Here is a 16,612-nt window from a genome sequence, read left to right as displayed (position 1 = left end):
TTCAAACACTTTCTTCTTTTAAATGGGAAGCCCACTGTCTAGTTTTGTGTTAATTTGTCCCAGGGTGTTCTGCAGCAGGCTGGGTTGGTTGAGGTCTTTAAGAAAGGACGCTGGTTTGAGACTTTGCTCTCCTTGTGAGCTTGCTTTCCTCCTGTCCCCTTCAGAGACCAAGGGACTGTTTTGTTCTCCGTGGAATGGGCTGCTCTGTGTCATTCCACAAACAGCCGAAGGCCCAGGTATGTTTTAAATAAAATGAAATTTCTTACTAATATCAAGAGAACATCAAATGGAGCTGAGGATAAGTGATTTTAAAATATGCTGAGGTCTTAGCCTGCCCTTGGCCTTGCCTAAGTAGGCCAAAGCCTTTTCTCTTGCAGAAGAGAGTTTGAGAACAAAAGTCTTTTAAAGAGCTTTCCTTTTCAGACACGCTTCGGCTTTGAGTCTGGTGCCTGTCAGCATTTCAGTCTCTCAGAGCTTTATTTCCTTAGTGTCAGAGATCATCTTGCTTCCTTTGCAAGGCTGTCAGCTAGACCCTGGCTGCTTTGATACGGCTGCGTTAGTCCCCAAATCCCCTGTTGAACAAGCTGCTCAACAATGTTTGCACAAATGCATGATCTCGGGTAGAGAATTAATCTCTGTCCCTACCCCCTGTGCAGTCAGCCAGCTGAGAAATTATTTTAAACACCGTCCCACGTGCATTAGCACTTCCCCAATTTCCTCTGCAAGTCTCTGGTGTTTCAGACGATCTTTTGACTCTGCACAGATGCGGAGTAATAAATTCATAACCTTGCTTTGTGGAACTTTTGCTCCCAAGTTCTTTGCTATCAGTCTCTCACCAGGGAGCGGCCAAGCCAGCATCAGCCTGCCTTGCTTCTCCTTGCCTGTGTTTTCAGTTGTAATTGGGTATTTTTGCAAAACTCTTTACTAGTCAATTTTCCTTTTTCCCTCTTTTTTTTTTTTTCCCCTTCCCCCAAACAGATTAATTGTTCGAGATGCTGCAGATGTTTGTCAGAATGAACTCCATCAACGTAGCCAGGATGTGGCAATGTCAGAGCTCAGTCTCATTTTGCAGGGGTTGGGGGATGCTCCTGAGACCAACACCTGGCACTTGTGGTTGAGGAGAGCTTTTTGTAGCAGTGAAGTAGTAGTACAGCCTTGCAGTACTGTATTAGCTAATCATTCATACATCCCGAGAGTGGCCCTATCTTACAGAGGATAGCTGCAGGTGGAAGGGATACCACAGAAGACCAAAGCTGGTAACTCAGCTCGGTGCTGAAGAGGCTGGAAACAGGCTTGTGTTTTATTGACTCTTAAAACTTCTGGAGATGCAACTTGTCCACTGGGCATTTACTCCCCCATCACCTCCCTAAGTCTCCTGAGCAGCAGTAAGCAGAATACTGGGCTGAGGGGAGTACCTGCCCAGGAGAGGCAATGTGGCCAGATGTGTTGTACAGCTGGAGAGGAGTAAATGGATAATCTATTAAAGGGAAACAACGCAAACTGTTTGTTATTGGTGTCAATAATATTTCACTGCATGAGCAGCATGCAGCAGATGTGAGTGACAGAAAATGCTCCCTGTGTGCAGAGCCTTGTAGAGGCAAGGAGGGGTTCCCCATGTTCTGCCAAAGCAACTGACAGGGGGTACCCCGAGTCTAAGAGGGTTGTGAAAGACCCTCCTCTAGCATTTGCGTGCAAGGAGAGAGAAAGTAGCAGTTCCTGCCTCCGAATTTCCCGACCTTAAAATCAATCATAAAAGTATAATGGGTTGACTCTGGTATGTGCACCACTGCCCTCTCCTGTGTGCATGGGGGGATGCTGGTTGTGAACAAGGCTGTGTTGTACACCTCTGTCACTTCTGGGCAGAAGGACCAGTGCTCTGCCCTCTCCCATGATCCTGAAGTCCTTGGGTGCCATTGCACATGGGGACACCTTTTGCCATGATACTCTGCCTGGCAGGTTCAGAGCGGTGACTTCAGTCTTTTGTGGAAATGCAACTAGCTGCTCTGCTGTTAAGGATGTACTCAACTTTGCACGTAAACTGGGAATTTGATCTCTCTGTAATGTGTGAAAAACTCTCTACAGATTTACAGTACTTGGTCCTCACTGGAAGAATGAATTTGCAGAGAATTTGCAAGTCAATCTATTAATTGGCTTGAATTAAGATTAATTTTTTTAAGTGTCCTCAGTAAGGAATTTAATGTTTGTCAGTCTCTTTCTTTGTCTGGAATTAACTTAATAATGCAATAGCACAGGCTCTTCAAATGTGGCATGTAATTAAAATTCATTGAAATCTTATGTCTAGGCTAAATTTGAAGAAAACAGGTTGTAATTAAACTAAGTTATTAACAGTTACTATATCTAATTATTGTGACTACATGGTTCTGCTCTGGGTCAGGTGGGAGATCATTATCCCAAACTCAAACCAATCCAGGATTTAAAATGAGAGCTAATTAAGAGACAAAGTATGCACAGTTAAAACAGCCCAAATAATACCAACTATTTGCAGTTGTATGCCATACACCAGCAACATTATGACTAAGATGCATTACTGCCATTGTCTCCAGCTGAGATGAGACTGACGTTTAAAGATAACGTGTTTTTTCCCTCTTATTCTCAACCCTTGGCATAATGAGCAGAAGAGAAATAAATGTGTGTTCCCTTACCCTGCTACATCTGGAATTTTTTTTTCCTGTATTATCTCAAATTAATTTCCTGGATTAGTTATTCTTGCCCCTAATAACTGCATGATTTCTGTGCTGTTTGTAACTCTTCAGTTAGCTAGGTGTACTTTTTCCTTTTGGCTCTGTTTTCACCTGGTTGCAGGTCCTGCAATGACGTATCAAAAGGCTTTTGCATCCGCATTTGCGCTGTGTTACGTGGGTGCCGGTCACCAGTGGCGGCACCTCTTACAGGGAAGGGTTTTTCCTCTACCCTCTGCCCCTCCTTCCCTTCCCTTCCCCTCTGTCTTTATTAGGAGAAGAGCAGAAGGGAGAGAAAACAAAGAGCTGACAGAGATGAATATGCTCTATGAATCAAAGCCTCTGGAAACGCTTCTATGGGTTAGTTACCTTCCTAGCGAGAGTAGGAGACTTGTACAAAATTTCCCTTGAACTGTTCTTTCCCGTCCCCAGAAAAATGCCAGAGAACTTGGATGAGAGCATTTTAAATGGCATCTATCTAGCACTCCTTTGTTGCCTATTTTGCTACAGCTAATTAAAAGAGAAAAGCCTTTTAATATTTAAGCACCATTAACTCGGCTGAATTATTAAATGTCAATTTGAATTATGTGCATAAAAGGATCAATAAACAAAGAGAATAAAACAATGGAGGTGGCTGGGGTTAGAGAGATGTCAGCTCCTCTTACCGGAACCAGAGGGAATTGCTCGCTTGTCTGCCAGGTTGTGGTTATTAATTATTGGTACTTGAGAGGGAAGGAACTGGGGACTTTCTAGGACTCTGCACACCAAAGGCACTGCAGGGATGTAAAGGATGCTGTCAAGATAAAACATTACTTGGCTTGATTTCTAGGGGTGTCACGCAGCCCCTATGGCCTCAGCTTTGCTGACAATTTGCTGGCATTTCCTTTTGGTGCGCGCTCTCTTCCTTTGGGGTGGAGTAGAGCTGTCATATTTGCTTTTCCCTCTCTAGGTCGTTTTGCTTGCTGGCAGTAGTTTTCAGGCTCGAGTTCCTTGTGCTGGCAAAAAGCAATAGGGGAGAAAATCCAGAGGAAAACAGTTTTTCTTGAGTAAACCCTTCTGTGTTGCACAAGAAGTTTTATTCCTCTGCTCCCTGTGAATGTGAATTTCTAGTGCTGTATTAGGCAGTGTTGGAGGCTAAAGTTCGGCCTTGCATTATAAGGTGCTAGACTGGAATTAGGTACAGATTGATCCCTGGCTGTGCTTCAGGCTTTCCGCCTGACAATGGACAAGCCATTTCATTTCTTTCTCTTCCCCAGCTGGCAGCATGCAATAGCAGCATTTCCCCACCAAACAACACTGCTTGGGGGATAAAAGCATCAGTGTTTTGTGAGGGCCTGTATGGGAACCCATTTGAGGACAAAGGCTTCTTTCCACCGAGGCGCTGTATCACCAGCAGCATCCCCGTATCATCATCAGCACTCCTCTCTCTAATCCCGCTCTTGCTGGGGGCAGATAAGCACCCAGCAGAGGGGTGCCAGGTCTCTGCTGTCCCCTGGGCCCTTGGCATTTCTGCCAGGGTTCCCAGCGAGTGGTTGTGCTGGGGTTTGTGCCGTGGTTGTCTGTCCCCCACCAAGTGGCTTGGGGCTGAGAGCTGATCTCTTGCAGCTGATCCCCTGGGAAGTGACTTTGCTGCAGGGGAGCTGGGGTGCCTGTGGGATGGGTACTGCTGTGGATAGAGCTTCAGACAGAGACAATCCCTGTTACCTGCCACTTTTCAGGAGCAAAATTGGATTTTAGATACTTGAATTAAGGGTAGCATTTGTATTTCCAGCTTTTTCTAACTATGGCGAGAATAAAACAGGCTTTCAGTGAAACTTTATTTCAGTCTCTTTCTTGTGGCTCTTATCACCCTCTGGCCTCTGCAGTGATTTCCCTCCCACTCACCCACCCACTCCCGTATCACAACTGAAATAGCCTTTTGCTTTCTGTGGAGGCTGGGTATAGCAGCAGGTAAACATGGCCGTTTGTTGAATCTTTCCTCTCCTGCGTGGAGGGAATGTTTGCACTGCCATCATGGCGTGATTGTCCTCGCATCCCTAGCTCCCTCCGAGACGGCTAGATGGGGCCCTGGAAGCAGCGGAGCTGTGACAGGTGAGAATTTAGCATAGATTCAGTGCCTGAGTGTTTACCCAGCTTGTCAGATGGGCTTTGTGGTCTGCACTGAGCTCTGTGCCTCTGCAGGAGCTTGTCTGACAATGGTGGAGCTGCTTCGGTCACATGGACAGGGATGTCTGAAGGAGAGCTGGGGCACTGGCTAGTCGAAGCCCCAAGTGCCTTGCTTTGCTAACCCCACAGCTGTGCACCCACCCTCTGGGGTTCGCAGCCCTGAGTGTACAACGTCCCCTTTGGCTCTCCATGTAGAGAGAAGTCCTCTCCTCCAACAGTTCTTCTCTGCCAACCCTCCTCCTGTGTACCAGACCCCAGTTTCCACCTTGGCATTGAAGAATTTGGGCCTCGAGGTTTAGCATTTTGAACAGCACCAGCTGGAGTTTCATGGAAATACTCCTATTCTTACCCAGCTTGTGTTAGTGTACTCTGATTGCATGCTGGTTTGGTTTTTGTTATTTTTCTTGTCTATTGTTTTTTAGCATACTTGGAGCTTGAATCTGCCTCTCTTCCTGTGCTTTCAGGGGTGGGTTTTAGGACATATGTGTGACCTTGGTGGAGTCCTCACCAGCAAAGTCTGGAGCATCCTGCCAGCCAGGGAACCCAGTTTGAAACCACTCCCTCTGCCTTTCCTTATTTGTCATGATTCAGGAGCCACAGCTGTTGCCTGATGTGTTTTTTCCCCTTTTTGATATGAAAAGGAGCCTGTAGTTATTAATTGATTAGAGTTCATGCACCTTTGCTGCTAATCTAGTTGACAGATGATTAGCAAATTGACATTTTTTTTCTCCCTTTTGAAGGGATGAAGCGTCTGTGTTGTGCTCTCCTTTCATCTCCTATGTTAAATGGTCCAGCAATGAAACAAGAGCTGAGTTTCAAAGTACGCTGGTTTATAGATCTGTGCACATGGTCCTCTTTGTTGAAGAGTCACTGTTGTACCAAAGTGGCTTAAGTATAAAAAAGGAAAAGAAGTGGAACAAGCAGCACCAACAGTGACTTTGGGAATGAGCTGATCTTGAATTCAGGGAAAAGAGGAGAGGGGCAAAACCCTTGGGACCATTTGAGCAAAGTTCATTTGCTTGCAAAGGCTATTAGCAGCAGATCCTGGGGACATTGCCTGTTGGGCTTTGCTACCTGTGCTGACAAGCTGCGGCATGCCTGTGAAAGGCAGTTTTCCTGGCTGAGTGGGGACACGCAGCTTCAGTGGCTGCTGCGTGCTGTGACAGAGGAGCGAGAAGGGAGAGCAGAAGCACGAAATGCTTGAAGAGCAGCTGACTCTCCTCTGTCCGAGGCAAGCTTGGCTCTCCTGCGAACCCGCTGCTCGGAGGCTCCTGGTGATGGGCACGCTGGAAGCTGAGAGCACGAGGGCTTACAAAGGCCAGAGGGTCAGCAGGTTTTATGGATGCCTGTAACTGTTCATTCTCCTTCAGAGGGTGGTGGGTGCATGGAGCAGCTGGAGGTTGACTCAGGGGACTGGAGACCTGGTGGGGGAGGCAAGGAATCAAACCTGCCAAGGAGCCTGGTGCTGGCCTGTCCTCTGGGGACTGTTCCTGCAGCACACGGGCAGGATAAGCGAGTGTCTGTGCTGCCCTTGTCCAGTTGAGTTCCTCTCTTTGCAGCCCTCTTTTTCTCTGACTGGACCGTTTCGTTTTTGGGTATTTTACCAGCTGACAAACAAGTCAGTCTGTCCGTGGTCTCCAGAATAGAGGATGCCTGATTTGTCCCCCAAGCTGCTTGCCTCAGTTGTGTTTTCCCCTAAAACGGTTAGGAGCTTTAAGTAGCAACCAGGCAAGAAATGGGTTTTTAAGTGCAATGCTTTGAGCACTCAGCTTGGCAGGATCACCTCACCTGAGTGTGGCTTTTGTGGCTCATTGGGTTTTGCAGCAAGATTTAGAGATAGGGCTCAGGCTGTGAAGCTGGCATACTGAGAAGTGGGCTGGGAAAGATGATAAAGTCCCATTTGTGGCCATTATGAGACAAACATACTTTCTTCATTTCCTAACCGAAGCTGGAAGCTTCCAGGACAGTATCACTGAGGTGCCGGCTCTGACTGCCGCCATATCTGGAGCCCATAAAGATTTGAAGACAACCTACTTTGTATTGCTGGCATTGAGTCATCTATACAAATTCCACTCAGGCATATGAGTTTATGCCACCGTAACGTTGTGTGTGTAACATCTGTCACTTGATTCCTATCGAACAAAGTCGGTGATCGATTTTGCTCTGCTGCTTGATACTCTGCAGTATCATACATAGGAGGACCTATGTAAGAAAATTTTGGGAACACCTAGGAAAACTAGTGAGCCACTGCAGGCAGTGGAGTTGGGGATCGGGAGTGATCTGGTGACTCTGATACTTTAGTAAAGCACACAATACCTCTGTAGTTTTAAATTGAACGAAGGTCTCGGGAGCAGGTGTTGCAGTCACTGGGGGGTGTACCTGCTATTCATGACATCTCACATGATTTTGTTGCTGGCATTTTTCGAAAAGAAACAAAACTATAGAGATGCTTCAAGGAAGTGACATTGATTAAGCAAAAAATTATTTTAAGACCGTGCAAATCATCTGGCTGAGCTTTGCAAAAGGAAACTGTTTCTGGAGATGCAATCGGCCAGAGATGTAAAGACATAGTCTTGGTCTCTTCCAAGTAAAAAAAAACATCCCATGCTATTTTAAGTAGCCAAGTTTCATGCTCTGTGATTACTTTCCACAACTCTGTCATTTCTCTGTGCACTTCCCATTGAAAATTATATTCTTCTCTTCTTGCTCAGGAGTGCTATGGAGTGTTGCGTAGGGTTAGAGATGGTTGCTTTGCATATCTCGGAAGTGGCTGTGTTTTTTTTGTGGGTGGATTGATGTTTGTGTTTTAATCATGATCAGTGTACAAATACCAAAGGAGTCAGACATTTTGCTGCTGAAATATGACGTGTTTCCTGCTGCAAATTTAGGCCAGGAGCACAGTAAGCAAAAATTTTTTTTTTGAGTGTACATGGTTTGGGCTGCAGTGAGAACACTGATGCATGGGAGCAAAAGAGCCTCAGTGGAGATCTGACTTGCTTGGCGTTGTAACCCTTAGCGTCAACATGCAGGGAGTTCTTCCTGGTGGCTTTTGCTTTAAGACAGGCTGGTGGTAGCACAGAGCTGCCCAGGCAGCACACGGTGTTGGAAGAGTCAACGGGAGGAGCCTGAGCAAGAGAAAAGTCCAAGAAGTGGGAAGAGACCGGGGACCATAGATGCACTTTGCTCCTCAGCTATCCCTGGGGGCTTCTGCATCGCCTCTCTCTCTGCTATGGGACTAGTCTGGCCTTGTGTTAAAAGTTGGAGCCTAATCAGGCTACGCTGTCCTGGGCTGGGGAAGTTCCCTGCAGGGGCTGTGCACCCTTTGCCATTGTGCTGGGCAAAGAGGCTGGGAGGGGCTGAGGTGTGGAGGAGGAGGCTCCCAAGCAAGCAGCCGGGGGAGCGTGTTCAGAAAGTGGCGGTGACAGGGGTTCCCCTGGGCAGGCTGCACAAAGACATCCAGTGCCTGGGCTCGATTACAGCCGCCCACTGCCATCTCCTCTCCCTCTGCTATTGTGCTGGTCTTAACTGCTGATAAGTACGGGCGGTCTTTCTTCAGCCATTAATATGCTATTGATCCACAGCCCTGCTGACAGTGTTAATGGACACTGATCGTGTATTATTATTTCCATAATCGTCCTCAAGCTGGAGTGAATTTTCCTTTTCAAATGGCCCATCGATATCATGCCCTGCATTGAGGGCTGGAGCTGGCCTGGTTAATTTGTTTTGCTGAAAGTTTCAGCAAAGCCTGTGGTCTTCATCCACAGTGGAGCAATCAATGAGACCAGCTGAATAGTGATGGAGCACACAACAAGGCAGCTGCCATCCCCTCCCAGAGCAGGCATGAGTGAGGTGTTTTGTTTGACCATCAGGATGCTGCCCCTGCAGACCCTTCCCATAGTACTAGACCTTCCTCGCTCCTGCTGAGCGTTGCTAGCACGTCTCTTCCCTTTGCTTGTGTGCTGTCTTCTCTTTGTGCTCTGCTGAGGGGATATGACCCCTTCCTCAAAGGTCTTCATGTCTGTATGCCCCTGTTCTTCAAGCAGAGTTGTGCATTGCATGAACAGACGGGATAAAATGCTAACTAAAGCAGTGACTTCAAGGCCTGAGATGCTCCCTGGGTGCTTTGCCGTGCAGGGTCTGTAACTAACGGTGCCTCAGGGCAATTCCACCCATGGACAGGCAGTTACTGAGTGGCTGTTCAACAAGGAATGCCACATGTAGATTTCCTTAATGAAATGCTTATTCAACCCCACGTGCTCCATAAACACCATGTATTTTTCCCCTTTCTGGGAACTCCCTTCATGATGCATCCCTTATGTGCCACTTGCTCAGGACAGGAAGGGTGAGGGAAGGAGACAGGCAGGTTCTTGAGGGGTTTAAGCAGCAGACTAGCAGCTGATGCCCCCCTCCCTCTTGCTCCCATGTAACCGAGCAGTGTGAGTCCAGGGAGCCTGTGAACAGGGATGGGGAAGAACCCTGGCTTCTTTGCCTAGCTTATGTGCAGAAGAGGCTGAATTATAATTACACCAGATGTACGGGAGGGCATCACTTGCCTTGCAAAGCAGGGTGGTAGATTAAGCCTGAGGAAGAGGGAAAGTTCCAGGTGCAGCTTCCCTCTCTCCCTACTCTGCAGGAGGGTGGTAGCGGAGGTGGGTGGATTCAGTGTCCCTGTGTGTGTAGCTGCAGGTATTGGGCCAGCAGCTTTGGATATGAATGTTCTTCATCCTTGAGGCTGTCTGCAGGACATGTGCAGGTGGCAAAGGTGGTGGTGGGGCAGAGTCTAACAGCGATGGCTGGTGTTAGCCTGCTGAGAAGGCAGCAGTAAAGTGCAGTTGATGCTGTGCTGCAAAAGGGGTGAGCAACCTGCCCTTTGCCGTTGCTGACTGTGACTGAGGGAGTGCCAATGCAGTATCTGTCACTCACCACCCTCTCTGTGAAGGAGCTCTCACCATTGCCATTGTAGCGATGGGATCTCGGGCTCAAAAAGATGAATGGCTAGACCTGTGAACCAAATATAGATTACTCAGCCCTCTCCAAAAGAGCATTTCTCTCTCTTTTTCTGCATTTTAATGATCTCTAAGCACCAAGAGTCTCATAAACTTTCCAGATAATGGTAAAAATAACATTGTACAGCATGCTGCACTGGGAATAAAGTTATTTTATCCACTCCAATTTCCTTTTGTTTTAATGTGTAAATATATCAAGTGAAAGCGTAGTAGGAAATCTCAGTGCAGAGGCCAAATGCACTGCAAGCCAGCCCTTTCCCAAGGAAGGGCCTAATTGCTGCAGGTTCAGAGCCTGAATTTTTCCTTTGTAAAGCATCTGGCACTCAATATTTGGCTGGCCCAGTTTCTCTGTATTGGGAGCCTTCCGTAAGTTGATCTGTCACCTGGAGTGGAAGGGAAGTGATGATGCATCTGTCCCTCAAAATGCTGGGAAAAAAGGTAGGGAGCAACCTGTCCCCTCTTCCCCCACAGAGGTCATCAGAGGTCTTTCTTGGACCTCTGCTTTGGGGTTTGCCAGCCTGAGGAGAGGGATTCTGCTCCAGCAGGACTTAGTGTGGCAGGTTGTATCTGTGCAAGGGCTGTTCTTTGTGGAGCACTGCTGAGAATTGCTGAGATTACTGCTTCATCTCCAGCACCTGGCCTCATGCTCTGGCTTTTCTTTTGCCTCCTAAGGGCCTTCTGTGAAACTGTTTACTCTGACAGGCATGGTCCTGCCATTCTATTGTGCTAGCAATGCACAAACTGTCTGCATGCTGAAATCCTCCTGGAAACCTGGGATGATGTCAAACAATAAAGTATTTTTTCTGTTCAAGCACATTAAAAGTGCAATTAATCCTCACAATGTCTCTGCCCATCTGTAATATGGCATGAGGTGACTTTCCTGGCCTTTGTGAGCTGTGGCAGGCTGAGCCTGGAACTGAGAGCTTCCCGAGTCTCACCCTGTGATTTAATGTAATCCCATAAGAGCTGGGTTGGTTCGTTGCTCAGCCCCCACCACTTCACTAATGTCAAGTTGTAACCAAAGGCAGAGTTATGGCATAGATTCCTATGCCATCTATTCACATGCTTTTCTCTCCAAGATAACCCCAGGCTTTCTGAGCTCCCTTTTGAGAGATCTGTGTTCATATGTGGTTTAAGACAGGCAAAAATGGTGGTTGTTCTGCCGGGGACCTGGTGCTGTGATTGCAAGAGAGATGCTACAGCTTAAACAGTGGGGATTCACTTAAAGGGATGTCCCTTTCCGATGAATATAGCTGAAAGGTATTAGTGATGGTAACACAAGCAAGTTAAGACACCTGTGAACAAAGCTGGATGTGCACACCCTTGCTTGTAAGCTTCATTACAGCCCGGTGTACCCGGGGAGAATTTGGGAGAAGAGGACAAAATTACGACACAGGGCTTATCCCTAGGGTTGTCGTTTTGCTGTAGACTAGTGCCATATAATGCTTTGTAGTGCCAAATAAGAATTAGTTTAAATAATATTTCTGTCAAACTCTGAGAGACACCAACAAATTACCACAAGGTATTTTGGCACCAGAATAGTTGCACAAAACCCCTCTAATCCTGTATCACTGTACCTAATGATCTTGCTGTGGAAATTCCCCATGTAGAAATGCCTTTAGGCAGGTGGCAGGAAAGGGTTATAGAAGACAGGTTAAATTATGGAAGTGGGATGGCCAAAGGGAAGAGAGTGTAAGTTGAAAGGCTTACATTGTATACCATGTGGGGTACAGCAGAGCAACTTAAGGAAACATTTAACTGGGAGCTAGAACTGCCGATAAGTATTCTGATTCTCCATGGGGTGGCTGGAAATTAGTTTTTGCAGCAAGGTCGTGTTTGCAAAGGGGGAACAGAGCCACTAGCCAGCAAAAGCAGCCTAGAGACTGTGCATAGAGGTTACGAGAGCTTTGCTGCTGCAGGGTGCCAGGACCCCACTGAAATGCAGGCAGCACAGGTCGGGGATGGGGAGGAGTATGGTACAGGATGGGAAGGGACAGGGTCTCTTTTTTAATCATAGAGCAGGGATTTTTCAGCATCACAGCCTGGGTCTCGGCACCGTGAGCTATGCTCTGCAGTGCACGTGGGGTTAAAGGCGTGATGGCAGGTCTGCAGAGGACTGATCCGAGGGCTGAAACAGCACAAGAGACTGTCATTTGGATTAAGGTGTATTGGCAAAGGTTATATAGGCTTCTGAATTACTCCTCTGCCACTGTTTGCTTGACAGGCGTTCATGATGTCTTTTCCTGATAAGTCACTATTTTACTTAATGTATTTACATATCTGTATGTATATCCATACATGTATGTGTATACAAACACACAGAGGTATGTAAGCACATATATAGGTTTCTGCTTTCTCCTGGGTTGAACAAGACTCTTCTGCCATCCAGGCAGGGGAAGGTCACTCATCTGCTCAGTCGTATCAGTGAAGCTTTCACAGTCGGTTTCAGCACCCTGTGATGCTCGAGTGATGGCAAGCATGTTCCTGGGAACCCTGCAGAGGGGGAAGACAGGAGAGGCTGAGGGATTCATCCGTGTTTGTGCCATCATATTATTCAAATACACACGTTACTTCTGTTAGTCAACAGTTTGGACAGTAATAATGATTTTAACAAAGCGTCACCACACTGGAAAGAGATGCAAAAAGGAGGAGTAGCTTGCTGCATGTGCAGTGCTGCTGCCTGGGTGCTGGGTGGCCGTGGCAGGCTGTGGAGCCCCAGCAAGAAGAGCAGCCTCCTGCCCACTAGCCCTGTGTCCGCTCTTGTGTCACTGCTGCTTGGTCAGTGCGTTGTGGTGACACCAGTTTGTACAGGCTGACCTCAAAGGCAGATCTCCTCCACTGCCCGAGCCCAGCCTGCCCTAGGTCTGTGCTGCTGGTAGATTAAACCAGCATAAATCTGAGCACTTCCCTTGCCCAGGTGATTGGGTTTAGAGCATTTTGGTTATGCTGAAAGAATGAAAAAAAAAATAAAAATTAGTCTTTGAAGCTCAACTAACCTTGAGGAAAAAGTGGGTGCTCAGTTCAGCTTTAACAGGTTGTGCAAAATCTGTGCTTGTTTCAGAAGGCTCGCTAAGGCTCGTTGCTTTAAACCCTTTGATCATCTCCTCAGTGGTTTGTTCGTTTGCATTGTATTTCACTAACAGGAGCTAGAGCTGTGACTCTAGAGTCACCTGGAAGCATTGTAGCAAGACGGGGAAGTATCCCAGGGGGACGCTCACTCAGGCACCGATTCTTAGACATGTTTGTGGGTTTCTCTGTTCCTTGAAGTGCGACTGGAGTTTTCCCCTCAAGCAAGCACAGGTGTCCCGTTGGGCTGCGCAGTCACCTTCAATACATCTCAGCCGCTTCAGTGATCACACAAATGCTTTTGGAGTAGGAACCCAAGGTCTGTTTGCACAGGAGTCTGGAGCTGAGGCTTTTCTCTTTAAAAAAAGCCCTGTTCTCCTAGAGCTTGTCTCTCCCTGCTGTTGTTCAGGGCTACAGTGGGACATAGTTGCCATTTGGGGGGCGTGAAGTTTTTAAACTTCCACGTATTTTTCCACAGTGCTGGTCTTCACTTGTTTTCCTGGCCGGACTGGCAGTAACTGGGCTCCACTTGGAGCCCTAGCTGGAGAGATCCTAGAGATTATGGGTCCCCTGATCCTGCAGAGGCTGTTCCATCTGTCTCAGGGCTGAGATAGGTTACTGTGTAATTTGGGAAAGACTTGTTTCTCCTGCAGCGTGTGCTATGCCTGTTCTAGGGACATGTGCTAAGAGCTGTACAGAGCTTCAAGGCCCTTTCTGACTCTGCTTGGTAGTTATCCCATTCCCCTGCAAGGTAAATTGTAAAAATCAGGCCTGTTTTAGACCAGCATAGAGCAGATGTGATTTGACCAGGTCCCTGCTTTAACCACTTGCATGTACTCCCCTTGGAGAGATGAGAGCAGGGAATTCTTCATCCTCAGTCCATGCAGGAGGGTCCCCTCAAAAAGCTCCGTATTCTGCTTTTCAGTGCCTAGAGCTGCTCATCCCAACAGGATCAAAGGTTTTGAAATAGCAGTTGATACCAGCTGCCCAGGAGAATGGGGAAAATCACTCAATTTTATATCTCCTGAGACCTTTGTGTCTCATACTCGGCACTGTCTGGCTCTTCCCCTCTGTGGCTTAAGAGGTGGCTCTTCCACCCTGCCATGGGAGCAGCCACCCTGGGCAGTGGGCGTAAAGGTGCTGCTTGTTTCCCTCTTTACCTCTTCTTTCCTCTCCGCAGCTCCTGCTCAGGCCCAAATCATCCATGCTGGCCAGGCGTGCGTGGTGAAGGAAGACAACATCAGTGAACGCGTTTACACAATTCGGGAAGCGGACACGCTGGTTCTGCAGTGTCTGGTCACAGGACACCCCCGGCCACAGGTAAGCTTTCAGTCTTGCCTGTCACCCATGCTCCCCATGGCACTTCTTTGTAGTCTCCACGTAAAGGAGAATTGTGGGCAGCGGGGTGCCCAGCTTTCTCCTACATGTTGGAGTCAGGTAGGGATGCCCCATAGCGTAAGCACTAGCTTGTTAAGCTATGAAGCATCTAGCCTTACTTTCATGGAAAACAGTCCACAAAGCTTTGCAGGAGCCTAGACAGACCTTCTAGTGGTCTTCAGTATGTGAAGTCCCTGAAAAAACTGAAAGCCCAAACTGAGTCCATTATACAAACCACACTCAAATCTTTAACTCTCTTACTACAAAGCAGGAACAGCCTGAACAGGCTAGAGAAGGCTTCCCACGTGTGCTGGCCATAGGAGTTGGTCCGTCATGGTCCCTCAGTCTCTCAGCTTCTCTGGATGTACAGACAAGGGGAACCTGCTTGGGGGAGTTTGGGAAGTTGTTTGTAGCGCACTTCACTGAGCCCCGCGCAGAGCACGCTGGTCATTGCTTTATGGCCACTGACCAGAGGCAGATTCACACTTGCAGAGCTGGATATATCCGTGCTGTGGTCAAAGTCACAGTTCAGTGGAGAGATACAGAGCTGAACTTGGCTAACTGCTGCAGTCCTTCCCCAAGGTCCCTAGAGGGTTGTATAGCCTCAAGCCCCATGCAGCCACCTCCCCACCCTTCAGATACTCAAGCAGCCTGGTTCAATGTTAGCGTGGATACGTCTATAGAGATACTGGACCAGAGCATGGGTCTGCCCGCTCTGGGACAGAGCGTGGTAGGAGTGGCAGCTGGTGTGTGCCAGGAGGCTGGACATGCCAGAATACACTCAAGGGAGCCAAGTACGATACTTGTGCCTTCTTGGCCCCCTTCCCCAATCCTGCCAAAGATGTTTGTGCTGAGAAGCCATACATCTGCATACGCCAGTCAACGCCTCTGTGCACTTGCTTGTGAGGAGCTACTTGGCTAAGAGACGATGGCAAAGGAGAGGGAGAGAGACTCAGCCAGCAGGATTTGAAACGGTTTATCCATCAAAGCATATCCTAGAAACAATAAAAAGGAAATGATCTGAACCAGGCCAGCAAAAATGACCAGCCTAGGCTTGTGACAGCGATGGGCAGATGACAGCTGTGTAGGTCAGAAACGAGGAAGGTGGTACGGCTGGCCCTGCCTAAGGATGTTGAATGTGTGGGAAGGTGCTGGCAGGTTGTAGGGATTTGAGACTGAATAGCCAGAGAGATTGTTGGAGCAGAGCCTGATGCAGACAGCATGCTAGTGGGCAACATCGTGGCTTGTCATTGCCTGGACATGCACAGGGGGACACCAGAGCGTGGAACCAGGCATGACCAGGGAGGCTGGGACCCACGCACATAAAACATGGCATGCGTCCTATCTCTGCCCTCCCTCCTCATGGATAGATTTCTTCCCCAGCTAAGCTCTTACCCTAACCTTCATTTAATCTTTTCTTTTCCCTTCTATCAGCCAGTCATTAAAGCATGAAAATGTGGCCAAAATGAGATTGAAATTGAAAAGATTAAAGAGCTGGCTGAAGTGTCCTTGCAAACAGGAGACTCTGAGAGTCTTGGGGCCCTCAGACAATTTCATAATAAGCATACAAAGGCTAAATAAATCCATGGTCATTAGCTCCAAAAATCTGTTCAGCCTACTGCTCTGGGAGTGGGATGTAGACACCCCTGCATCTTTCTAGAGCATCAGTGTCGATCAGGTGGTGGCAGTGAGCTTTAGGCAAAGTCTGGGAGAGGAGTCAAGGTATCTGGTCCATCTCGTCTGTGGCCAATGTTGAATGAAAGTCTTGTCTCCTTTCTGTTGGTTGATCTTGCTGGATCTCAGTCCCAGAGTCTAGATGGGCACGAGTGTGGGAGACCACCAGTCAGCAACCTTTAGAATGGAGGCTGCAGATATAGGAAACCAATGGGCTGAGAAAAGCCATCTCTCTCTCTCATTTTATGGACTGCAGAAAACAAGGGGGAAGCTTGTACCACCACTGCTAGGGCTGTACCTCATTCTAGACATAAGAATACCATTCAGTCTTTAGGAGCGCTGTCCTCTTGCCACCATTCACCATGAAATATGAAGCTCCGTTGCCCCACAAGCCAGGATCTTAAGACATGTAACGTAAGGACAAAAAATGCAAGATAGCTTGAAATCTGAAGGGATTTTTTCTTTTCCTTTTCTGTATCTTTAAAATCAAAGTAAAAGCTTGTGTACTGCAAAAGGATGACTTATAAAAATAACATATACAGGGGTTCCCTGTGGGAAAGGGGCAAGAGCTAGATAGCAACTGCATTTTCTCACTCTTACTTGGAAAAGCAAACAGCAGAAATA

The 16,612-nt window shown here is 47.6% G+C and overlaps 1 protein-coding gene across 1 annotated transcript in view; it reads left to right on the top strand.

Annotated features, from left to right (window-relative positions):
* MDGA1 (MAM domain containing glycosylphosphatidylinositol anchor 1) overlaps positions 1-16,612 on the top strand; it is a 146,725-nt gene that overhangs the window by 33,767 nt on the left and 96,346 nt on the right. The window contains exon 2 of the mRNA XM_009331073.1: positions 14,118-14,257. Coding sequence (XP_009329348.1) covers positions 14,118-14,257 — 140 coding nt within the window. The remainder of the gene's footprint in view (positions 1-14,117; positions 14,258-16,612) is intronic.

This window comes from Pygoscelis adeliae, unplaced genomic scaffold (genome assembly GCF_000699105.1).
Source record: "Pygoscelis adeliae isolate BGI_AS28 unplaced genomic scaffold, ASM69910v1 Scaffold218, whole genome shotgun sequence".
In the NCBI taxonomy this organism is placed as follows: Eukaryota; Metazoa; Chordata; class Aves; order Sphenisciformes; family Spheniscidae; genus Pygoscelis; species Pygoscelis adeliae.
This window is presented reverse-complemented; position numbering and strand designations above follow the sequence as displayed.